The sequence below is a fragment of the Taeniopygia guttata genome, chromosome 4A (genome assembly GCF_048771995.1).
Source record: "Taeniopygia guttata chromosome 4A, bTaeGut7.mat, whole genome shotgun sequence".
NCBI classification, from domain to species: Eukaryota; Metazoa; Chordata; class Aves; order Passeriformes; family Estrildidae; genus Taeniopygia; species Taeniopygia guttata.
Genome location: NC_133029.1, coordinates 15,575,477 through 15,601,323, shown reverse-complemented (window position 1 = coordinate 15,601,323; position 25,847 = coordinate 15,575,477). Strand labels below are relative to the sequence as shown.

Below are 25,847 nucleotides of genomic sequence, written 5' to 3'. Positions count from 1 at the left end.
GCTGAATTGGGACGGGTGAACACAGAGAGGGGGAGGATCCAGGCTCTTCCTTGGGGAGGAGCTGGGGAAACTCGGGGCTGGATTATCTGGAGCAGATTGGCTTTTTTTTTTTAGTTCTGCGCCAGAAAGGTGATTTGATTTTTATTCCCTTGTATCTCTGGATCTTTACACTCCTTTCTTTCCAGAAGTGAAAACCAAACACAGTTGCCTGGTGTCTCCATATGAACCCTGTGCCCTCCTACCCGTCTGTGCTTTTGCAACTGTTGCTTTTTTTTTCCTTTGGGGTTTGTCCTTTTTAGTTTTGATCCTTCACTTTTGGTTTTGATCCTTCACTTTTTCTCCGTGGGAATGAGAAGTATGAGCAAACAGGAATTTAGTCTCAAAATTAGTTTTGTTGCAAAATTGACCCATTCATGAAAAAATGGCATTTTCTCATTGAAAAGTACCCATGTCTGTAAAAAAATAGGATATCCCCCTTGTTTCAGTGCAGGGGACTCCATTTGGGGACAATGGCCCAGCTGGGGGGGTGTTCCAGGCCTCGGGGTTGGGGAATGACCCCTCCATCCTGGTGGTGCTGGAGCTGGCTGGGCCCCACGGCTGATGAGGCTCCTGGAAGAGCTCAGGATTTGGGATTGGGATTGAATCCTGGAGTGCTGGAACTTCCTGAGCTCTGTGTGGGATCATGACTAGTGACAGAGTTTGGGTTTGGGATTGGGGATCAAATCCCGGGGTGTGGGATCATCCTGAGCTCTGTGTGGGGTCATGGCTGGTGACAGAGTTTGGGGTTGGGGATCAAATCCTGGGTGTGGGATCATCCTGAGCTCTGTGTGGGATCATGGCTGGTGACAGAGTTTGGGGCTGGGATTTGGGATCAAATCCTGGGATGTGGGATCATCCTGAGCTCCCTATCGAAGCACACCTGGCGGCAGAGCTTGGCGCTGGGTTTGGGGGTGCCGCAGCTCCCCGAGCTCCCGGCCGGAGCTCCGGGCCACCCTGTGGCCCTTTTATGAGCGGGTGTCCCGGCGGGGCCGGCGCCGGGAGCCGATTGGCTCCGCATCACCGCGCCGCTTCCCGGCGGCGTTTCCTCCTCCCGCGGCCAGGTAAACCTTCCCGCGGCCAGGTAAAGCCTTCCCGACCGCCACCGGCCTCCCACCAGCGCAGCTCGCTCCGCCTCGCCTCAGGGTTTTTTTTTTTTCCCTTCCCCTTCGTTGTTCTCCCCCTTTTTCCCCCTTTTTTCCCCGTTTCCCGGGCCCGTCCCCGTGCGGGGCGCGGGGGGATGAGCAGCGGGCTGGTGGACGCCGCGGTGTTGGCACCGCTCAAACCCGTCAGCATGTCCGGGGACCCCAGCGAGGACACCCCGGTCTTCGAGGACATCAAAGCCCCCTCCCGGCCCCTGGAGACCCCTCCCGACCTGGCGCAGGTAAGCCTCGGGAAGGGGCCGCTCCCGCCCGCTCAGGTGAGCGGAGCCTCTCCAAAACCTGTGGATTTGGGTGGAATTCTGCTTTGTTTTTCCCGTCGTTGCTGCGACACCTCCGTGGCTCTGTCGGCTCCCGTTTCCCCCTCCGCTGGGTTCTCTCCTGGGCGTGTTGGGTTTTGTTCGGGAATTTTGGTTTGGGTTTTTTGCCTCCTGTCTGCCTTCAAAACTCCCCTGTGTGGGCTCTGTCCCTGGGGTTGGCAGGCCAAGAGGTGTCCAGGGGCTCTCCCACCGGGAAAGGTTTTGGGATCTGGATCACTGTGCCTGCGTGTGCTGGACGGGACGCGGGACATTATTTTCCATTTCATTTTATTCTCTGTACTTTTCCGCCACCGCGGCCGGGAAGGAATGCTCCTTGAGATTCCCTGGCAGCATTTTCCCCAGATAAAGACCTGGATAAGGCTTTGGGATGTTCCTGCATGCCCACCCCATGTTGGGGGACCAGGCTCCGTGTCCCACCACCAGAGCCCACGGCCGCTCTTCCTGCTGGGAAGGAGGGTGAGGCAGGCCCGGCCCCACCCTGGAGCCGAGGTTTCCCCTTTTCCCGCTCCGTGGGGCGCGGGGTGCCCGGGGTAATGATTAACCCCAAGCCCACGGCCCCAGCGCCATTTTGATCGGGGCGGGAGCGCTCTGGGCCCGGCTCTGGGGCCAGGCAGGGACCCCCACCCGCTGCTGCTCCCCCAGAGGGACCCCCAAAAGGCCACCCCAGTGTGGGTGGCACCAGCCAGGGTGGGCCCTGTGCCCACTGCCCTGCTCTGTTCTCCACGTCACCGGTGTGCCAAGGGCCATTTTGGGCTGTGTCTCGCAGAGGGAGGTGGAGGCCGTGTCCCCATCCCTGGATTTCCTGGAGATCCACAGGGGCTGCCAGCGGTGCTGGTGGGTGTGGGGTCAAACAAGGAAGCCATTCCTTCCTCCCCTGTGGGATTCCTGCTCCTCCGTGGAGCTTTGGGGATCACCAGGATCAGAGCTGGGTGGTGGCTCTTGGAAAGCTGGGACTGTCCCTGGGCCTGCCCGGGGGAAAAAGCTGTCAGCTCCCTCCAAACCCCCTAAAACGGGCTGGGAAAGGGTGAGCTTGGCTTCTTGCCTTTTCCCTCCGTGTGGGATGAGGCAGTGTGGCCACGGCCATGGCTGGCCCTGAGCCCCCTCTTGTCCCCCTCATGGGGACACCCATGGCTGGGGACGCCTTCACGCCCCCATCCCTGCTGTGCTTCCAAGGGAAAGGCGCTTTCTCCTCCCAGTTTGGCCCCATTTTGTTCCGGGGTGGTGGCAGCTGAGGGGTGGCCTTGGAGGTGTCACCCTTTGTCACCGACCCTCCTGTGTCCCTTTCTGGGCAGCGGGATCCCGGGACAGTGGCTGTGGAGCTGAGCAGATCCCATGGATCCCCAAAGCCAGGCAGGGAGCAGGGCCGTGCTGGGACACCCCAAGAGCCTCGGGCTGGACCCCACAGCCCCTGGGCAGGAGCTTCCACGCCCTGGCCCCTTTCTCCTGATGAGTTGCACTGCGGGAGCCGTGCCTGGAGGCTGGAGCAGCTGGAAGCCTTTGCTCCAGAGGGTTTTTATCAGCTTGACAAGGCTGGTGCCAAAGGCTGTGACCTGTCAGGCTCCAGCTCGGGGCAATTCCCGCTGCTCTGGCTGCCCGAGCTTGGGAAGAGGCAAGGGCAAATTATCCCTGTGGTTTCGAAGTCCTACTGCCATATATCCCCCTAAAATTGCTTTTCAGGTGGGAGCTCTTTGCTGTTGAAAGTTTTATTGGATTGGACTCAGGCGGAAAGAGAGCCTTTGTGGAATTTCCAATCAAGTTTTCCCTTTCCTTGGCTTTTCCAACCAAAAAAAACAACCCAGAGAAAAGAGGAGGGAAAAGGGCTTGTGAGATAAAGGACTTTTCCTTCCTGATTTGAGTCAGATCAGCCAGAAAAAGCATTATCCTTTTTAAATCTCCAGTGGTTGATGCTGGAGGGAATAATAATAATAATAATAATAATAATAATAATAATAATAATAATAATGGCACCTCCAGGGAGCATTTCAGGAGAGGAGGAGCTGATCTCTTCATGTGGCTGTCGTGTCTCCTGGATGAGTGAGGGGCCTGGGGGATTTCTCCTTGCTCCCATCTGGCTGCCACAGCATTCCTGGGCACCTGGGGCTGGGGAAGAACCCCGGGATCACTCAGCTCCCAGTGGGGCTGAGGCTGTGGTGGGAAACCAGGAAGATGGTGATGAGTGTGGAAAGGGATTTTCCTTGGCTGCAGGCTGAGGAACAGCAGCAAAGGGCTCTTTTTTTGTCCCCTGATCCCAGTTCCTGCCCCACAGGCCCTTCCCCACCCTGTCCTTGGCTCCCTCTGGGCTGGGGGGGCTCAGGAGGAATAAAACATCTCCAGCATCTGGAGGGTGCTTGGACACATCAGATGGGATGAGGAAAGTGCTGTTCCCAGAGCTTTTCCTGGCACTTCACCTCCTCAGTGCTGGGAATGGCACTGCCAGACCCTTCCAGCAGCAGGGAAGAGCTTTGGAACAGGGTGCAAGTGCTGTGGTGCTCCTCTGACTTTATCTTGGCAGGGGTTTTGCTCCTAGATCACAGGAGAAGCTGGAGGCAGCATTTTTAGGAATGTGGCTGTGGTGGCTTGAGGGTGGCTGTCCCTTGGAGCAGGGATGGCTTTTCCTGCTTCTTGCTGCTCCAGGGCCTTGGAACCAGGGTGAGGGGTCCTGGTCAGGGCCAGGAGAGTTCTGCCTTCCATAAATAAAGCTCCTTTACTTTTTAGGAGAGATGTTGGAGTACCCAGCACAGCTCCCAGGGGATGATTCATTTCCTTGGAATCTCAGGAGCTGCAGGCAGGGAATAAATTTGGCTTTTCTGCAGGGAAAGGGGAGATGGCTGCTTTGGAATTTTGCTCTGGACCTGGAATGAGATGCCCAGGGAGAATTCCCTCCCTTGGGGATCCTCCTGGCTTTGGAGAATGGTTCAGAAATTCCACGGAAGTGTGCAAAATCCATTTCCAAAGGGTGCTGGCAGCCTGGGCAGGCTCCAGGGTGGGCAGGAATGGGGTGGGAGAGATGGGATGTTAAATCTTGCCAAGGAAGAATGGGAAAACCTGATCCTTCTGGCACGAGGATGGGTTTGGAAGCTGGTGGAGCCTTGCACGAGGCATCTCCAGCGGGAGGATCCTTCCCTCTGTTTTGCTTTGGGATCAGCTGATCCCAGCCTGTGGATTTGCAAGTCTGATGGGCTTTGTGCCTGGCAGGTGTCTGCAGGGCCACAAGGAACTGGGAGAGATTCCCAGAAAGGATCCATTTATCCCTCTAATTTTGCAGGAAGACCCTCTGGAGAGTCCTCAGCCCAGGGGTGTGCCAGGGGTTGGTCCCAAGGCAGAGCAGCTCCAGAGCCTGCAGGAAGCTCAGGGTCAAACCAGTGAGCCCAAAGCCGGCACACGCAGGGGGGTTCATCCCCAATATTCGTTATTTGATTTTTCTGGAGGCCCCAAACCCCGCCGAGTTCCCCAGGAGGGAGCGAAGGGCAGGATGGAAGGAGCAGCAGGATGGGGCAGCTCCGTGGAACAGCTCAGCCGAGCTTTGAGCTTGGTGTCCCGGGGGACAAAGGCTGATTGTTCTGCTCGGGAATGAAGAAACTCTGACCAGATCAGAAGGTTATGAGAGTAAAACTCCGATTTATTCAAAATACACCGCTCTTTTATACAGAGCTTTGTGAGGACCAACTCCATTGGTTCTGAAGTGAAAACAACACACAGCATTGGTGTAAAGTGCTTGACGCACAGTGATAGAACTTAACTATGAACAATGTGAAAAACAAGAGAGATAAAGAATTATTTACATTATTCTCCAGCTCTTTCCCAGGCTTTTTGCCTGGCTAGAAACTCTCAGTTTCTTTCTTTGACTGAATCTGAGGATTCCAGGTGTGCTCGTCCTCCTCCCTCGACGTGCCATCGGCTTGGATCAGCTGGAGAAGCACCAGTGGGTTGGTGTTTTTTTCCCTTTTTGGAAAGCTGCAGAAGGAAGGGATGAACGGGGCGCTCCGGGTTTGCCTCTGCGGCTCCTCCCGAGCGCAATGCGGGAAGCGAACCCCAACACCCCAACTCGCTCCCCGGCCTTTGGGGAATGCATTTCTGGCCTGTGCAGCACCGCCCGGGAGTTTTCCCCCTCTCAAACCTGTTCGGTCACCTCCCGGCGCTGTTTTGTTCTCCTTCCCTGCTCCAGTGAGTTCTTTTATCCAACCCATCCACTGCAAATAATCGCACTTACGGGCGTCCCGGGAGCTCGATTACAGTGTTTGCCTTCCTCCTGCTCCATTGGCGAATTCCCGCAGTCACAGGGTCCGGCCGGGCTCTGGGGATTGGAGAACTCGTGTTTACAATTCAGATGTTCTCAGAACTTGAGCTAGCATGAAAACCCTCCAAAAAAACCCCCATGGGCTGTTTACCACATCAAAGAGCTTCAGCCCCGTTCGAGCTTGGCTTGAAACTCAAACAAAGAATCTTTCATTGAGTTCAGAAACGCTGCGAGAATTCTTAGAAAATTATTGTTTTCAGCGTGATGGGGAGGGAGCTTCAAGTTCCCACCCAGAGCAGGATTTGTGAGTATTAAAATGCATTTCAGGACCTGGCTCTTTGTAGGATTTTCAGTGCATGCAGGAGAAGGGAACGGCAAGGAATTCATCCCGGTGTAGCTGCTCTGAAAGCACAGGTTTATCCCAAAAACCAGGGTTTTATCCATCCCTTATCAGATCCCTCACACCTGAGGTGGTTTATCTCATGGATCTGAACCCATCACGGAGAGGACGTGGATGCTCTCCAGCCCATCCATCATTTTTTTTGTGTATTTATCTTTCCAAAATATTTTCATGTTGTCTCTACAAAATCATAATTTTGCTGCTCCTCAGGGATATTTCAGGGAGCTAAACCCAGGAATGGCTGGATATATTCAAATTCATCACAATGAGCAGTTCTGATGTTCTCTAAGCTGTGGAAAAGCCCCAAATTTGTTGGGAAAATCGGGGCATCTCCCCAGCTGCTCATCCAAAACACTTCAAAACCTTTTGTTCTGGGAAGCTTCCAATATTTGGGGGTTTCGTGGTTCTGTGGTGAGGGAGGAAATCAGATCCATTAATTTGGGGTTTGCCATCCCCTTGGGGATGCCAGGAGTGTCCCAGTCCTTGTGTTTCCCAGGGCTGGCAATGCCCAGACTCCCAAATGCTCCTGCTGGAGCTTCTCCAGAGCTCGGAGCCTTCTCCTGGGAGCTGCTATCGGCCTGTGCCATAATCAGCTTCCCTTAATTAACAGCAACTGAGGATTTCTTTATACACAGGGAAACCATGGAAAGGGAGGGTTTGGGTGAAAGGCCCTGGATCTGGAGAAAACTCCAGTTTTCTGCTCCCAGGACCACACCAGAAGCACAGAGGTCCCTGCTCGTGGTGGAATGAGGTGATTGAGGTCCCTTCCACCCAAAACCATTCCATGATTCCATGAAATACTCAGCACAGGACACGTGGCAGGAGTGGACCTGCTGCAGTGTCCCCCTCAGTCCCTGTTTTGGCAGGATCTCCTTGGCCTGGGGATGTTCAGGCTTTGAGGAAGGGTTGGCCCAAGCCAAGGCTGCCTCAGGGTTTGTTTTGTTTTCCCAACTGCTCTGGGAGGAACTTGGGGCCGCAGGGATTGGGGGGGGGATTTGCTGTGTGCACGTGAAACCTGCCTGGGGTCTGCCTGATGGTTCTGCTGGGAAGAACAGGATTTGTGGCCTCTTTGATGGGATCTGGATGCCAGGAGGGCTCCACAAGCCCCAGCAAGCAGCCAGTGACTCATGGCATTGTCAGCCCCTGGGAACGTGCCTTGGAGAGGAGAGGGAGCTGCCACAGGGGCTGAGGCAGGCAGAGTGAATCCCACCAGCTGGGGATGATCCCTGGGAGCTCCAAGCCTCTCCCACAGCACCTTCAGTACGTGGGGCAGGGATGTGGAACTGGGGGAACTGGAAGGCTCAAAGCCAATCCCAGTGTCCTGTGGCCAGGAACAGGTGGATAGATCTGCCCAGGTAATCCTGGGGATTGTGGAATCCAAGAGTCAGGAGAGGCAGTTCTGGGATGGAGCTGAATCCAGAAGGAGCAGTGAAGCTGCAGGGCCCCCTGCTCCTGGCTGATTCCAAATCCAGAGCAGATTTGTGCCCATGTCACCCAGGGTTCCTTGAGTGTTTCTGCTGAGGCTGGAGCAGCTCCGAGCCTCTCGATCTTCCAGGAGTTGAAATGACATTAGATCATTTCATTTTTCCCAAAAATCCCTCCAAGGGGCTGTAGCAGCTCACACCAGGAATCAGCCCAGATCAGCCTCCAGGAGCTTTGGTGGAAAACCTCCATTGCCTTTCAGGGGCATCACCTCAGCCTTTGCTGAGCAGGAGCAGCTCAGAAATCATGGAATGGGAATATCCTGAAAGCTGTGGAGGTCCAGCTCCCTTAAATCCTCATGTCCTCCCTTCCCACACTTTGAGAGTTCTCCTGGTGACAGGTGAAGTGATGGGAGAGGGGAGAGGCCATCCCTGATTCCCACCTTCCTTCCAGCTCCAGCCAGGGCCGAGGTGGCTCTCGGTGGTTCTGCAGAAATGGGATTTACCCCAAAAATGGGGATCAACCCCAAAGTCAACATGGGACCCCCCCACCCTCACATCTGGAGATGCTCCTGTGTCCCTTCCCGCTCCGGGTGCCGTGTCTCCAAGGTTTTGTTCTTTTTCAATCCATTTATGGCTTTATTTTTGGAAAGGTTTCTGCTTGCTGCTGGAGCCTGGCTGTTCCCAGCTCCTCCTCTTCCAGCCCCTTGACCTTGGAGTTCCCTGGCTCCCTTGGCCTTTGGGACTGTGGCATGATCCCAGTGATAAATTCCTGAGGTGTACTGCCTTTGAGGGAGCCTTTATCAGCTGCTGGAGGGAAGGAATTGCAAACACAGCCCGCAGGTCTGGGAGTGGGGCTGCCTGGAAGGAGATTCCCAGCTTCCCTGGTTCCTGGGAAGTCACCCTGCTCAGGGAGATCTAACACAAGGGCAGGAAAGAGCACTGCAATAACCCTCCCCATCTCCTGGGCAGAAAGGTGGAGAATGAATGAAATTCCATGAATGATTTGGGGGCAGTGCCTCATCCTGGAGTGCTCTGGGCAGGATGGGCTCTGACATCCTTTGTCTGGCAGGGAACTGGGGCAGGGAAAGGGGAAATGTCTGGAGTGGATGATGCAAACCTTGGGCTTGGTCACCTCAGAGGTGTTTTCCAAGCCAAATAATCCACAAGTGCCTCGAGTGCGGCCGCTCACCCGGAGCTGTTCAGAGCCCCTGAAGCAGAGGAGCCCATCCAGGCCTCCCTGGGCCCAGCACATTCCCACGGGAGCTCAGATTCCACCTGGGACAGGCTTTGTTGTTTACAGCAGCCAAACGTTGGGCACTTGAAAGGAAGAGCCCCTTTGCTAATCCCGTTTTACAGAGAGTTCCAGGAGACTTGAGGAACAAACAGAAAATAACGTCGATCCAGGTCGGTATCAAACCCAAATGATCAGAGGATCAAATATTTACCCAGGTCAATATTTAACCAGGAGACAATAAATGCTGATATTGAACCAAATCTGGATATAAATACAGGCTATTTATAAAGTGAGCCTGCAAAGGGGCACTGCCAGGGCCGTGCCAGGGGGGTTGATTGATGATTATCCTGCCCATTGTTTGCTGATTCCCTTGGAGGCTGGAGTTTCGTGCAGGTGCAGGGAGGAGCAGGAGCCCGGGCTGGGTTGTGGCACGGCCGTTGTGCCACACCTGTGCCCCCGGGGTCCCTCATCCTGGGACAGGCCTCCCTTCCTGCTGGAGCCACCTCCTGCTGCTCCCCCATTCCTTCAGCCCCCAGAATCATCGACTCATGGACTGGTTTGTGCTGGGGGACACTGGAGACCACCCAACACCTCCCACTGTCCCAGGCTGCTCCAGCCCCATGTCCAGTCTGGCCTTGGGCACTGCCAGGGATCTAGGGGCAGCCACAGCTGCTCTGGGCACCTGTGCCAGGGCCTGCCCACCTTCACAGGGAACAATTCCCAATTCCCAATGTCCCATCCAGCCCTGCCCTGTGGCAGTGGGAGCCATTCCCTGTGTCCTGTCCCTCCATCCCCTGTCCCCAGCCCCTCTCCAGCTCTCCTGGAGCCCCTCAGGCCCTGCAGGGGCTCTGAGCTCTCCCTGGAGCTTCTCCCCTCCAGAGGAGCACCCCCAGATCTCCCAGCCCGGCTCCAGCCCTGGAGCAGCTCCATGGTTTCCTCTGGAAGTCCTCCAGCAGTTCCACATCCCTCTGATGCTGGCTCAGCTCTGGATGCTCTTGCCTGCCCGGCATGGACACAGGTGACATTTTTCTTGCCCCGTGTCCCCAAAAATCTTTGCAGCAGTGACAGCACCACACTGGGGGCTGGTCTGCATCCAGCTGGGAGGGAATGTCCCATCTGGGCGATGGGCAGGAGTGGGCACAGGGCTGGTGAAATGCCCCCAGGTGCCCCCAGCCCCTCCCTGTGCCACCCTCAGAGCTGCTGCCTGTTCAGCAAACACCATTTCCCTCCTGATGTTCCTCCCCGGGCCGTTTGTCATTTATCACCTGCAGATTAGGAGGTGTTTAATCAGGGGACAGCCAGTCCCACCCCCAGCCCCAGCCCAGCTCTCCGTGCTCGTGGTTAATCCGGGTTTATCTGAGCCCTGCCAAGAAATGTTTGTGTTGGACTCTGCCTGAATCGATCTCTGTGCTGATAACAGCTCCCCCAGCCTGGGACATCTGATCCAGGGATAAATCCCAGGCTCCTGCAGGATTTATGGGAACTGCTGGGGCTGGAGGGGCTCATGTCCACCACTATGAACCACTGGAAAATCCTGCTCCTGGAAAATCCACTCTGCAGGGGTGGGATGGCATTGCTCTCTTCATCCAGCCACTGGTTTTACTGGGGCTGGGGTATTCACATCCTGCAGCTCTCCCAGATTCTCCTGAGGTTATCCCATCCTCCAGGGAACTTTGGTCACCAGATTTGGGTGTGCTGAGTGTAACACTGCTGCTCCAGAGACACAAATTGGTGTCCTGTGGCCTTTCTGGAGTGAACAAAGTGCTGGTTTGTGCCTTCTCCTCATTTTTATTTTGGTTTTCTTTCTCTGCCAAGTTGAGGAGATGCTTCTCCAGGGTCAAACTTGGGTGACTTTGCAGGGAAAATCCCCCTGGAATTCAGTGCTTTGGCTGTGTGAGAGGAGCTTCTTGTTGGCTTTCCCTTCCTGGACATGTAAAGATGGCTGCAAATCAAAGAGAGTGGGTCTAGGTGGGATTTTGGGAAGGAATTCCTGGCTGGGAGGGTGGGTGAGCCCTGGCACAGCTTCCCAGAGCAGCTGTGGCTGCCCCTGGATCCCTGAAGTATCCAAGGCCAGGCTGGACGGGGCTGGGATCAGCCTGGGACAGTGGAATGGGATGAGCTTTGATGTCCCTTCCTGCTCAAACCATTGTGGGATTCTGTGAATGACCCCAATCCCTCTGACCTCCCAGAAGGTTTGTTGGTGTTTCCTCTTTTCCCTGAGCTGCTGCTGACTCTGGTGGCTGCTGGAGCCTGTGGCCATGCTTTCGGGGGTGTCTGTTGCCTCCTGCCCTCATCCCAGTCCCCAGGGATGGCAGGGACAGCCTGGCCATGCCTGTGAGGGAAACTGGGCCCGTGATCCCACCGAAAATCTGGTGGCTCTTCATCTGCAAGGCTCTGAGGCCTTTTGCCATCAGCTCACATCTTGTGCACTGTGGGGATGAGCTGAGCACCCTGTGTGTGGGATAATTCAATCCTGCCCCAAAGAGCTGGGATGCTGAGCAGATACTGAGCAGAGAACAAGTGGGTTTTGCTGTGCAGAGGAGCAAAAAAAATGCAACATAAATTCGGTATAAGCTGATCCACTAGTCCCTTACTGCAGCCTTTGCAATCAAGTGAATTTTGTGAGAAGCCAGAGGCTAGTTAAATAGCATGGGGAACATAACCATCACATCTTGGAGGGGCATACTCCTCTTATCAACAATGCTATTGTTTATTCCTGGAGGAGGGGATGGGCTGAGCATTGCAGGTCACTGCTGTCCCAAGGGAGGGGGACAGGCAGAGGATGTGGGGTCTCCAGCTCTGAGATCTGAAATTCTCCTGCAAGTGAGCAGGAGAACCATGTGGAATGAGAGCGAGCCCGCAGGATCCTGCTAAATACTGCTCTGGGATTTGGAGGAATCCCAGATCTCTTCCCCTCTTCTCAGCCTGTTTGGAGCACTGCCCTTGGAGAAAGATCTGGGTCTGAGGGATCTGGGAAGAGCCCTCGGCCCTCTGTGGGAACCTGGGAGAGGTGGAGGCAGGAGAAGGGAGAGGTGCAGGATATTTGTGAGCACACTGTCATCTGTGTGGGGGTGATAAAGGGATTTAGGGTGCTGTGCCTCAGTCTCCTCAGGAGAGCTCCGCACTTCCCATTTGCCTCTTCTTTCCAAAGAGGCTTCCCTGTTCCTCCTTGGAAAGGCTCCAGCCATGGTGGGCAACCACCAACCCGTGGTGGGCCGCCACCAGCTGCTTCCATGGCAGGGGTGTGGGGTGGGAGGAGACACCATTGGCAGGGGGAACACCTGGAGCTCTGGGGGCTCTGGGAGGCTCTGGGGGTGCTGCCTTCCTTCACCAGGGGAATCTGAGGGCGTCTTTGGGGTGGCCAAGCCAAGGACAACCCCCCCACTAACCCAGCCCTGCCTCCCACAGCTGCACCCCATGAGGATGGACCAGCGGATGCCGCCGCTCATCCTGGAGGTGAGTGGCTTCCCTCATTCCTTCCCCTGCACCCTCCTGCTCCTGGTGGGAAGAGGACACACAGGAGTCCCCAAGAGACTGAGCTGGGACATTCCCCACTCCCCACCCACTCCCTCCTTCCATCCCCGCTTCCAGCTGGGACACATCCCTCCCTCTCTGCCTGTGTCAGTGTGTCACTGTCACCTCCTTGGCCTGTGTGTCCCCACGGGCTGTGACAGGAGTGACAGCAGGAACACCCGAGTCCCTGAGTGGCACTTGGTCCCCTCAGCTGTGCTGATCCAACCTGAGGACTTTGTAGGATCACGGAATTGTTTAATTTGGAGAAGCCCTCTAAGACCATCAGGTCCAACCATTCCCCAGCACTGCCAAGGCCACCACTGACCCATGTCCCCAGATGTCACATGCACACGGCTGTTAAATCCCTGCAGCAATGGGGACTCCAGCCAGGGCTGGATAATCCTTTTTGGGGAAGATTTTCCCACTCTCCACCCAGCCTGGGGCCATTCCCTCTCCTCCTGTCCCTGTTCCCTGGGATAAGATCCCAAATCCCCCCGGCTGTCCCCTCCTGGCAGGAGCTGTGCAGAGCCACAAGGGCCCCCCTGAGCTCCTTTTCTCCAGGCTGAGCCCCTTCCCAGCTCCCTCAGCCTCTGGGCTGGGCTGGGTACGGGCTGGGAAGTGCTTTGGGGTCAGAGGTGCCAGCACCCGGCCGGGCAGAGTTTTCCAGGTGATTCTGAGCCACAAACAAAAAGTTCCCATTTGTCCCTGTGGTGCTGGGGATTCCTGTGGAACTGTGGCTCGGTGGGGCATTCCGTGGGGTGGGATTGTTGTTGTCCAGGTGCTGCACACACACAGAGCAGTGGGGCAGGGATGGTGTCCTCCTGCCTGCTGGCAGCCACTGCTGTCCCTTACCACACCTTTCTCCAGGAGCCTGAAGGGGGATTACTGTGGTTTTTTTAATGGAAAGACCAGGAAAAGACTGGCTCTGCAGGGAGGGGTGGTTCTGGAGGAAGGGAGGTTGGGTGATGCCAAACAAGGGCCCTCCATGGAAATTCGGGCCCTTGATGCCTTGTGAAGGCTGACCTAGAACAGGGACTGGATGGAGCTAAAGAATCAAGCAGGGATTTTTTAAAAGGCCTCAATGGATCCACCTTGGGCAGCACAAGAGCCCAGCCAGGGCTGCACCCAAGATGAACCAAAATGGTCACAAAATCCCCGGCCGCTGACAGGGGCTCTCACTTTGATCAGTTCTGCTCCATTTGCATATTGGGGTTAATTGTCCAATTATATCTTTAGGTTATGAATTCCCATCCTTGTTTTTCTCTCTTCAGCCCACGTTGTTTGTGCTTTTGGGCCTGAGATTTGGAGCATTTGTCCTTGGTCTCCAGCTAGAGATGGAATTGTTTTGTCTCCCTGCTCTGTGCAGAGAGCTTACCATCCCCTCATGTGAAGCCCAGACCCACACACTAACGTAGAATAGAATCTGAAAAATATAAAAGCTAAAACCTGAGGCATCACCCTCCATGGAAATTTGGGTCCTCTGTGGAATCCTTTATTTTGGAAAGGCCCTCTGAGCTCCACACCTTTCCCCATTTCTATCTGCCTGGTCGTCTAGGGCAGAAGGACCTTCCCTTGGGAACTGGAGGTGAGAAAGTGAAATGCCAGAGATAAGGGAAGTGTGAAGGAAAAGGCACCCAGCACTTGCCCTGCCCCTGCTCCTGCCAAGTGGGGCTGTTCATGGCTCAGGAATGTGTGGCATCCCGAGCTGCCCGGGGCAGCTGATTCCCAAGGGAACCTGGCCCGTGCCAGCCCAGTGCCAGGAGTGCCCAGGGCTGGGCTCCAGGCCTGTGCCATGGCTCTCCCGAGGGAGGAACCCGCCCAGCGAGGAGCAGGGAGGGGCTGGAGCTCTCCATGGGGATGGAATGGAGCTGCAGCTCTCCGAGTCCTTTCCCTTCCCTGCTGATGCCTCGGGGTAAAGAGGGAGGGCAGGCACCAGGGACAGGATGAAGGGAATGGCTGGAGCTGTGCCAGGGTGGATATGAGGGAATGGTTCCTTGTCCAGAGGGTGCTGGGCACTGACCCGGCTCCCTAGGGAATGGGCATGGAGCTCCAGGAATGTTTGGTCACTCAGGGTGAGGTTGTTGGGGTGTCCTGTGCAGGACCAGGGGCTGGACTGGATGATCCTTGTGGATCCCTTCCTACTTGGGATACCCCATGACTCCACAAGCAGCTTTAGGCTCTGCCTGAGCCAAGGCTCCTTCTCCAGGGGGACTTCTGAGCTTCCTTTAACCAGGACAGGAACTTCCAGCACCTCCACATTTGCCGTGTGATGGTTGATGCCCTTAGAGGTCCTTTCCACACGTGACAATTCCCCAATTCTGTAGGAATCCCAGCAGGCTGTGTACACACAGCGTGGCCCTTCCCAGCCCGGCCTCCCTGAGTGGCCAGGGTGGATTTGTGGCTGTCCCCATGCCTGGGTGACAGCCAGCTCAGCCATGTGTTGCCAGCACGGCACCCAGAGGTGCAAAGGCTCTGAATGAGCTGGAAGCTCCGTGATCCTTTCCCCGTCAAGGGTGAGGAAATCTCTTGGCTCCCGCCCAGCTTTGTTCAGAGCCCTGAGGAGGCAGCAGGGCTGACTTTGGCCCATGGCACCGTGGTGACACAGTTCAGGGCTGGAAGCCTCGGCTCAGGGCGTGGGCTGAGCTCGGCTCCCGCTCCTGGAGTGCGCTCCAGGCTCTGCCAGGGAAACCTGGTCCTTTTCCAGCTGCTCTCTGTGGGAATGAGGGCTTTGACACGTGGAGAACCACGCAGTGAAGGGCTGGAGCTCCACACGAGAGCTTTAGTGTTGGGATCTGCAACCGCAGTGAGCAGAACCTGAGTCACCCAGTGCCAGAGGATGGATTTCCTCGAGGATTGCTCCATCAGGAAGCAATCCTGAAGGATTGTTGGGCCTGGATCCAGTGGGATGCCCCAGCAGGCAGGAACCAGGAGGGGAAGGAGCCAGAGCCAGAGGTTCTGGTAGCTTGGAGGAACCAGGCTTGTAAAAACAGCTCTGTAAAACCAGAACTAAGCCAAAGGTTAGGCCAGGGCTGAGTCACTGCCCAGGTGGGGCGGGAAGGCAGGAGCTGTTCCCATTTCAGGCTCAGAACACACTGAATTAGTGGCAACATCACTTAGATTTCTAGGCCCAAATTATTCCCAATTAATTAAAGATACTGTCCTAGAATTCCTCCATTCATTAAAGAGACTGTCCCAGGATAAAACACTCCTCAGGCTGCTGAGTTTATAAAGGAGACAGATCCAGCATGTCTGAGGTGGGATGCCTGAAGGATGGTCCTGGCTGGATTCATCCCATTCCTAGTGCTCCATCCTGCTGCTTGTGTGGCCAAAGCTTTGCACCCAAAGCTTGCTTCCCTCTATCAGGTTTGGTTTCTGTCCTACCTGCATCCCCTCCCGCCTGCCCGGTCTTATCAGGCAGATAGGGAGGGGGGAAGTGGGGCAGAGGACGCTGATTCAGCCGTGGGGAGCCAGGCTGAGTCAGACCCGGAGCTAAATCACCTCAGCTCAGGTTCCTGAGCCGTCACCACTGCATTTCCTGCTCGCTCAAATCCCTGTTGGACGTTGGCCTCGCCCTGCTGGCTGCCAAGGTCACCTTTCCCAGCTCCCATGTCCGTGTTTCTGCCGCAGGCACGCTCAGAGATGGACAAGTACCTGTCCGGCGAGGCGCCGCCCGTGCCGATGCTGCCGGACAAGAAGTACCGCCGGGAGAGCGCCTCGGTGGTGGACGAGTTCTTCTCCACGGAGAAGCCCAGCTCGGCGCCCTACAGCGTGAACATCAACGTCATCCTGCCCGACACCACCCACCTGCGCACGGGGCTCTACCGGCCCCCCAAACCCATGGCCCCCTTCCCACAGATCAAATCCGAGCCTGGCACCGGCTTCTCCCAGCCCTGCTCGTCCTCCTCCGGCCCTACACAGACCCTGCCCGACTTCACCAGCGTGTTCAGCATGCCCCAGTCGGTGGCGGTCAACAACATCTTCATCAAGCAGGAGCTGCCCGCGGAGATCCCGCTGTCCGCCCACCTGCAGCAGTCCCAGCTCTTCCAGCTGCCCCTGGGCGCCGCCAGCGCCGACATTCCCAGCCTGGCGTCCTCCTCCAGCAGCACCACGGCCATCAGCTGCCTCAGCGGGGTCACCATGTCCACGGGCTCCGTGGCCAGCGTGGCACACAGACCTGTGCAGCCAGCAGGGCCCCTCAAGCAGTACCCACACGTGGCCCAGGGACAGGGGAGCTTTGGGAACATCTCCGGGCAGTTCTACCCCACCCCGGGGGTGACTCTGCCCCCCTCGCCCCCCAACTCGCAGCCTGGCAGCCCCGAGAACCAGCCCGAGCTCATCAACACCATCTCTCCCCCGCCGTCCTACGAAGCCACTTTTGGACTGAAGCTGGTCCAGTCGTCCCAGATGCCCCCAGTGCCCAACGGCGTCGGGGGCCTCTCCCAGGGGCCCGTGGTGATGCAGCCCCCCAAGTACAACCGGCGCAACAACCCCGAGCTGGAGAAGAGGAGGATCCACCACTGTGACTACGCAGGTGTGTGCTCATGGGGGACTTCGGGGGGTCTCTGAGGATGGGTAGGAGCCTCCAGGGAGGATAAGCTGAGATCCTTTTGGGATGAAGCTGTGCATGGAGCCCCAGGGAAGCAGGAGGGAAGAGAAGGGGTTGATCCCACCAGCACAGTGTGGTTCCTGCTTTGTCCCCTTCCCTCTCCCTTTACACTCTGGCAAAAGTGACTCAGAAAAGCTCCTAAACCAGGGAGGCTCCTGGGAATCTGCTCCTGAGTTGTTGCTTTGCTCTGGTCTTTCCCAACCCCGAGCAGCCACTGAAGCCACTCTGCCATTCCCATTCCCCCTTCCTTTCCCTCTCTCTCACAGTGGGTGGATAACCAGCAAGGAATTCCCACCAGGAGCCCGGCTGGACTCTATCTGAGAGTTCTGATCTTCCAAAGAGGCAATGAGCTGAACCCTGTTCCATCCTTCCAAGGCTCCATGTGCTGCAGCAGGAGCTGTGGAAGGGCATTCATGGAACGGTTTGGGTTGGAAGAGACATTTAAAGGCAATGTCATCCCACCTCCTGCCATGGACAGGGACACATTCCACTCTCCCAGTTTGCTCCAAGCCCTCAAGATGGCGATTAGCCCAGAGGAGCTGTGGCTGCCCCTGGGTCCCTGGAAGTGTCCAAGGCCAGGCTGGATGGGGCTTGGAACAGCCTGGGATAGTGGAAGGTGTCCCTGCCCGTGGCAGGGGGTGGAACTTGGATGAGCTTTCCTTCCAACCCACACCAGTCTGGGATTCCATGGCACACACCAGGGAAGCAAATCCCATTGAGAGATCTCAGTGAGAGCCATCTGAGGGCTTGGAAATGGCCACTCCCAGGGCCAGCACACACCTCCCACTTCCTGGGCCCATCCCCAGGCCTGACCAGCTGTGGAGTAGCAAACAGGGGTGTGTGAATGAGGAAAGTCACTTCCTAACTGCCTCAGGGAGATTTACTGACCCTTTCCCTGGCATGGGAGTGGCTGGAGGCCAGCCCAGAGGCTCTGCCTGCTCCAGATCCTGTCTCCAGCCGTGATGCCAGGAGCTGCATAAGAGCAGGGAAGGTTGAGAGAGATCTTTCTGTGCTCACACCTTCCCACTCTCTGGCATCCTGTGGATCAGGGACTTTCTGAGCCAGAAGCTGCCAGTGGTTGATGGCTTGTGCTGAATTTTTTACCTTCTGCTGGTCGTGGTGAGGACATGAAAGTGCAATTAGACCTGAGACACACTCCTTGAGTCTGACTGCTCAAAGGCTCATCCTGCAGGATTTGCACCAAGGCCAAACTGGTTTTAGCAGCATTTTGGTCTGTAGTACAAAAAAAACCCCAACAAAACAAAATAAACAAACAACAAATAACCAAAACAAAAACCCAAACAAAAACCCAAACAAACAAACAAAAAAACCAACAAAAAACCAAACCAAAAACCAAACCCCAATTCAATCTATGATGAATAAATCCTGGGTCTGTACATGCAGAGATGGAGGAGGGGTCCATGTGATCCCTCCCTCAAAGGTTCATCTGGAGTTGGCTCCAGCCTGGAATAATGATAAGGAATTCTCACCAACTTGCTCTCTGTGAGGAGGTGAGGGGGGCTTGGAGACTTCACACCTGGAACCAGATGAACGTGGGAGACCTGTTGGTAAAGCCCCCACCCAGAACCTTCCAGGGCCTGAAGGCTCCAGGAGAGCTGGAGAGGGGCTGGGGACAGGGGATGGAGGGACAGGACACAGGGAATGGCTCCCACTGCCACAGGGCAGGGATGGATGGGACATTGGGAATTGGGAATTGTTCCCTGGCAGGGTGGGCAGGCCCTGGCACAGGTGCCCAGAGCAGCTGTGGCTGCCCCTGGATCCCTGGCAGTGCCCAGGGCCAGGCTGGACATGGGGCTGGAGCAGCCTGGGACAGTGGAAAGTGTCCCTGCCATGGCAGGGGTGGGATGGGATGAGCTTGAAGGTCCCTCCCAACTCAAACCATGCCTTGATTTCATGATCTCTCTGCCAAATGTGAGGGGCTGCCAAAGCTTCAGAGCACCAGAAGCAAAACTGAATGGAGCCATCAGCCCTTGTCCCTCCTGCCAAGGAGGAGAAAAGCAGCTCCTGCCCCACCGAGCAGGACAGGACCAAGGGCTGATCCAGAGCAGGAGGCTCCTTTAGGCTGGGTGGGAACACTGGGATAAAAACATCCCCATGCTGCTTGTGCAGGTCATAAAAATTCAAATTCATATTTGAATGTCCTCATCAAAACACAAAGCAGCAGGGCCAGAAAGAGCAGCAGAAGCTTCCTTAAGCTTTATCCAAGTTAAACTTCAGAGCAGTTAAACTGACTCCTTTTGAGATACCTTCTGTTGGAACTGTTCCCCTGTCATGGTGTTTCTGTTAAACCCTGTCTTTGATGAAACCTGTTCATGCTGGTCTTGTGAAAACACTTCCCCCTGGCTCTGCTCTGGGTCCTGGAAGCCAAGTTGTGATTGTCCCTGGCTGTTTCCTGCTTCCTGGAACATTGGTACCACGTCTGCTGGGCCAGGACTGTTACAAAACCCAGCCTTGCAAAGTCATACCTGCACAGAGCCAGAAACGTGGGGGAATCAACTCTTTTCATCCTGGTGGTGGATGAAACTTCTGTGCTTGACTCTCCCTCTCCCTAATTCCCAGCACAATTGCCATGGGTGGCAGGAGAAGGTGTTAAAGTCTGTCTGCCCAAGAGGAAACGCTCCTTACTTAGTGCTGAGCCCAAGCCAGGCTTATTTACACGGGCCAGCTCTGTCCCTCCCCTCAAACAACAGTTTGTTTGAGCAAGGGCCCCTTTCTCACAGGGAAATTGTGCTTTTTTCTGTCCTTGCAGGTTGCTCAAAGGTTTACACCAAGAGCTCCCACCTGAAGGCACATCAGAGGACTCACACAGGTAAGAGCAGCTCCAGGAAATGCTGCCAGCCTCAGGTACTAAATCCCCCAAAAAGGGCAAGGTTAGATGGGATATTGGGAATTAGGAAGTGTTCCCTGGGAGGGTGGGCAGGCCCTGGCACAGCTGTGGCTGCCCCTGGATCCCTGGCAGTGCCCAAAGCCAGGCTGGACACTGGGGCTGGGAGCAGCCTGGGATGTGGTGCAAGATGGGATTTAAGGTCCCTCCCAGCCTGACCTGTTCTTTGATTTTTTGTCACTCTGAGCTCTTCCCTTGAGAGCTCCCAAATCCTGCCTGGGGCTGATCCTGTTGATCCTACAGGAAGGCTGCCTAAGGCCTGTGCTGCACGTTTAGGATCTCTGAGGAGACCAGGGCATCTCTTCTGTGTCAAACCCCCACCCCAGGGCTCCCAGGGAGAGGGAGGAACCCCTCGTGTCTCTCCCTGAGTTCCACTCCCTCTGAACCCACACAGGGAAGGGCTCCCAGTCCATGAGGGGCTGGGTTGTGCCCCCATTCCTGAGGGTGCAGGCAGGGACCCCAGCTGGGAGCAGCTCCAGCACAGCTCCCCTGGGCTGATCCCAGCTCCGTGACACTCTGCATTCAAGCCCCGGCGCCCTCATTAAGACATTTATTATACCTGAAACATTATCAGATCCCCAGGTAGTCCAGGAACCATCAGTGCCCTCATAAATCTCTTTTATAGGAGGGCTGATCTTTACTGAGAGCAATTAAGCCAGGCCCAGAGTTCACTTCTCTTTTTTATGAACAACGACCAAACCCTGTTCTGCGGCTGGGAATTGCTTCTTGCTCTTGGCTCCATTCCTTCCTCTCCTTATCAGCCTTTCAAACAAAGAATTTTGCTTTGTGCGTGAGCCATGATGTTTCTTTGGCAGGGGCTGGGGATGAGGGGGCTGGAAAACAGCACGGAAGGGGTGGAAAAAGGAACAGGAAGGATATTGTCCCAGAGCTGGGTGCTGATAGGGGTTTATCACAGTCTGGATCAGGGCTTTAAAATTAAATTAAATTAAATTAAATATCTCTTGTCCCTTCTGTTGGGAGCTCTGTGCCCAGGACAGGATCCATGAGTTGGGCGCCTCCTTACCTATCGCACATAAAGATGTACCCAGGAAAACTTGGGTGGTTTGAAATCTAGGAAAACTCAGTGGTTTTTCCAAATTTCCCAGTAATTATGCAGGAAATCCGAGTGGCTTTGCCTCCTTTCCTTCCCCTGCTGTTAGAGGGAAGGGTGGAGAGGTGAGGAAGGGTGTGAGCTGAGGAGTCAGGACAACTGGTGGTGGTGTGGGATGAGCAAAAAGCAGGGACTCCAATCCAGAGCTGTCCTACAGTCCTGGCCCAGGATCTCTGCATCCAATGTTTTTAAGTCTCATATTTTCCTTTGGAGGCCTTAGCCTCGCTGAGGTCTTCACCAGAGCTACAAGAACAAGGGCTCACCCCAAATCCTGCCTCAGCTCCATCACCCAAAGGGTTAAAAGTGTCCCTTCTTCCATTCCCTGCCTGAGAAGTCCGTGGTCTGGGAGCCCTTTCCTTGTGGTTTCCCGTTGCCATGGCCGTGTGTTTTCCTCTGCTGGTGCCACCATTCATTTCCTGGGTGCCATTGTGAGGTTAAACATAAACCCCCGGGCCAGGAATGCCACCTCGGATCCTTTGTTTGAGCCCGCCCTGCCGTGCTGTCCTGGGAGAGGCAGCCAGCTCCGGGGACAATGGGGAGCCCTGGACAATGGGAAACCTTGGGCTTCAGTCCTGGACATCGACCTGGCATTGTTTGAAAGCAAAGGAATCGCTGGGCTTGACCCAGCCAGGTGACCTGGAGGGGACAATGTCTGGGCTGCAGGGGACAAATCCTGCCTTTGGGAAAATCCTGCTTTTGGGAAAATCCTACCTTGGGGCAAATCCTGCCTTCGGGAAAATCCTATTTTGGGGCAAACCCTAATTTTGGGAAAATCTTGCCTTTGGGAAAAACCTGCCTTGGGACAAATCCTTCTTTTGGGAAAACCCTACCTTGAGGCAAATCCTCCTTTGGGAAAATCCTACCTTTGTCTTGGCATGTCCCAAGTCCCATAAAACTCCCACCAACTCCTTGTAAATCCTCTGCAAGCACTGTGTTTACCTGAGCCATAAAAATCCCTCTCCCTTTCCCATGGAGCAGCATCCAGAGGTTTTTGGAGGAGCAGGATGTGCTTGTGCTGCTCTGCGTCCTCCAGGTCCATGTATCCATGTTTTTGTGTTTTATCCACTGCAGGCAAGGCACTGGAGACCTTGCTGTGGCTGATTTCACTTCCCTGGCCACACGTGGCATTCCCAGCCCTGGAATTATTCAAGGCCAGGTTGGATAGGACTTGGATCTAGTGAAAGGTGGAGCACGGTCTAGTGGAACCTAGTCTGGGGAAAATGGGCTTTAAAGTCCCTTCCAAGACAAGGCATTCCAGGATTCCCTGGCTCTGTGGAGCAGCCTGTGGGAGGAAGGGCTCCCTGGGAGCACAGAGAGGAAGGAATCCCTAGAAGCTGATGATGGAATCCCTGGAAGTTGGTGGAAGCTGGTCTGGGCAGGGTGGAACATGAAGCGCCTTGCGGTCCTTTCCAAGCTGAGCTGTTCCAGGATTCCCTGGTTCCGTGGAGCAGCCTGTGGGAGGAAGGGCTCCCTAGAAGCATGGGAAGGTCTCCCTGGAAGGCTGGGGAGGAAGGAATCCCTGGAAGCACGGCAGGGCAGGGCACACATGCCCGTGCACGCGTGCTGCGTGCGGACGTGCGCTCCCGCCGCCGCCGCGCCCGGCAGTTGGCCCCGGAAAGGGTAAATATTTGAGGTCGGGAATGTCAGCACATTCCCTGAACTCTGCCTGCCTGTTCAGGCTGTTGAGAGCAGCACTAATATTTGAGAGCACCACGCCCTGCGTGGGGACAGGGCTGCAGCTCAGCCCCGTGGCCTGGCTGGAAGCAGCCGCGGGCTTTTCCAGCCCAGTTCCCAGCTGGTGGAATGGATTTCGGTTGGGAATGGGTGTGTTTGGGAGGGAGGGGGAGAGGGCACGGGCATGACATCACCTGAATGCACTGAGGGAAATACAATAGGTTGTGTACAGAGCTGTTGGCAAGGGAACTCGGAGGTGTGGAGCATTAGGTCATGGAATCCTGGGATGGTTTGGCTTTGGGAGGGGTCTTTAAAAGCTGTCTGATCCTTTAGGGACATCTTCCACTCGACCAGGTTGCTCCAAACCCCGTCCAACCTGTCCTTGAGTACTTCCAGGGATCGGGCAGCCACCAACATTGGATGACGGTTTCAAAAAAACTTTAGATTTTTCAGATTAAAATTTAGATTTAGAGCCCTGTCTTCCTCCTGGTGCCTCCCACCACTCACAGCTTCCTTAGGAATTTTTGGCTTTTCATTAAAAAAAAACCCAGCCTAATTCACAAGTTGTTTTTAGCCAGAAAGGCTCCAAAATGCAGCAGGAACTTGAAGGCAAAGAGGGAGGGGGTGCAGAGGGGCAGGACCTGGTGGGTGCAGCTCAGTCCCTTGGCAGCGCTGGGCTGTGTGCCCTGGGGAGCCCTGGCAGTGCCAAGGAAATTGGGTGTCTCCCAGAAGCTTGGGGGTGTTTTTGGGAGGCTGGGCAGGGGGTGAAGAGGGACGAAGACCTGTGTGGTGCAGCTCAAGCCATACTCCCTCAGTGGCTCTGGGCTGTGCACACTGGGGAGCCCTGGCAGCGCCACTGATGGGGGGCACCTCCAGAGACCAGGGGGGGTTTTTGGGGGGCTGGGCACACGTGTGACCTGTGGCTGTCCCCTGGGCAGGTGAGAAGCCCTACAAGTGCACGTGGGAAGGCTGTGACTGGCGCTTCGCCCGCTCGGACGAGCTGACCCGGCACTACCGCAAGCACACGGGGGCCAAGCCCTTCAAGTGCCTGGCGTGCGGCCGCTGCTTCTCCCGCTCCGACCACCTGGCCCTGCACATGAAGAGGCACCAGAATTAGGAGCTGCCTCCCTTCCCACTTCTCCAAAAGCAGCTCAAACTCTTCCCCTGTCCCACGGAAGAGCCTGTACATAGGAACGACCCCGCACTGCCATCGGTGAGGCGGCAGGACAGCCCTGCCAGCCCGGCCCTGGCGCTGTCTGGTTTTACGAGAGACTGGAACTCACCCAGCTCGCTTCAAACCAGCCCTGACTGCAGACTGATCTCCTGACCAGGCTCCTGGTGGCACTGGGGCACTGGAGCTTGGGTGCCCAAAGGCTTTCTTCTGGCAATCCTGCTATTTATTTGTCACTCAGGAGCAACTTTGTGCCTCGGGGCCTTTTGGGATGGGTTTTGCCCCTTTGGTGAGGCCCAGGAGGATGTGACAGCTTGGCTGTGACAGCTCTCACTTGGACTCTCTTGGACAGTCCCATGGCATCGCCATGGATGTCACACTGTGTGACCATGGACGTGGCACCTTGTCCCATGGTGTGACCATAGATGTGACACTGTCCCCATGGTGTGACCATGGTGTGACCTGTCCCATGGCATGGCCATGGATGTGACCCTGTCCCCATGGTGTGACCATGGATGTGACACTGTCCCTATGGTGTGACCATGGATGTGACACTGTCCCTATGGTGTGACCATGGATGTGACCCTATCCCCATGGTGTGACCATGGATGTGACCCTGTCCCCATGGTGTGACCATGGATGTGGCATCAGTGCCAGGGTGTGACCATGGATGCAACACTGTCCTCATGGTGTGACCATGGATGTGACCCTGTCCCCATGGTGTGACCATGGATGTGGCACTGTCCCCATGGTGTGACCATGGATGTGGCACTGTCCTCCGTGGTGTGACCATAGATGTGACACTGTCCCCATGGTGTGACCGTGGATGTGACCCTGTCCCCATGGTGTGACCATGGATGTGACACTGTCCCCATGGTGTGACCATGGATGTGGCACTGTCCCCATGGTGTGACCATAGATGTGGCACTGTCCCCCGTGGTGTGACCATGGATGTGACCCTGTCCCCATGGTGTGACCATGGATGTGACCCTGTTCCCCATGGTGTGACCATGGATGTGGCACTGTCCCCACGGTGTGACCATGGATGTGGCACCAGCGCTGTGCCAGGACAGGAGCTGTGCCCAGGACTGTTGGTAGTGACTATCCCGGTCTCTGCGGGGGCACAGAAGAACAGACCTGTGACAAACTCACCCTTCAAACAAGGGGCAGCACAAAAGCAGGTGACATAAGTGTCACCTGTGTCCCACTCAGCCCATTCCTGGTGGCCAGCTTGGGACTGTGAGCACCTGCCCTGCCTTGCCAGGTTTTTATGGTTGTGTCCTAAGCATTTCTGCTTCCAAGAGGAATTTGGACTTTGGGTGTCTCTGGGAGGACCAGCGTGGGTTTGAAGCCACCCAGGGGACAGCAAAAGAGACAGTGAAGGTCTGGTGTCCCAGAATCCACCAGTGGTGTCCTTCTCCAGAATCCCACAAGGACTCGGTGGCTGCTGGTCCCACCAGGCCTGTGCTGTTGCCATTCTATCAGATGGGAAAAAAAAAAAAATCCCAGGGGAAAAAAAGCATCTTGGAAACAAATTCCAATAAATCCTGCTGTTCAGAGTGGAATCACATGACTACCTCACAGGTTCACCACCTCCAGCTCCTCAAGCTCCTTCCCCCATTCCGTGGGATGCACATCCCTGTTCTCCAAAGCCTTCCAGGGGTGGAATTTGGGCACAACAAGAGCCACTTCCAAGACCAGCTGTGAGCGTTGTAAATAAATCAGGATCAAATAATGGGTCTGCTGTGTCCAGCAGAATATTGATTTGTTCCACACCCTCCTCCTCCTCTCTTGTTTCTCCTTGGATAAATCTGGGTGACTCGTGGACTGATGTGTGGGATGAAGGGACAGCTGGACCATGGCATGGTCGGCTGGAATTTGGAGGCCACTCCTCTCTGCTGTTGCCAGAGCCACTGCTGGGTTCCTGCTTGGCCTTTTCCATGGATAAACAGAGCCAATCCCATCGGTCTGTTTGACAGCAGAGGAGGGCAGGAAGGATTTGGGGTCCATGGTGTGCTGCTGGCTTTGGGATGGACGATGGTCCAGCTCTGCGGTG

The 25,847-nt window shown here is 55.7% G+C and overlaps 1 protein-coding gene across 1 annotated transcript; it reads left to right on the top strand.

Annotated features, from left to right (window-relative positions):
- The first annotated feature begins 783 nt into the window (after positions 1–783).
- Positions 784–25,530, top strand: LOC100224661 (Krueppel-like factor 5). Its single transcript, XM_002198987.5, has 5 exons — positions 784–1,420; positions 12,220–12,267; positions 15,952–16,855; positions 19,701–19,760; positions 23,559–25,530. Exons 1-5 carry the CDS (start codon positions 836–838, stop codon positions 23,735–23,737), a joined length of 1,776 nt encoding a protein of 591 aa, XP_002199023.5. The 5' UTR covers positions 784–835; the 3' UTR covers positions 23,738–25,530.
- The last annotated feature ends 317 nt before the right edge of the window (positions 25,531–25,847 follow it).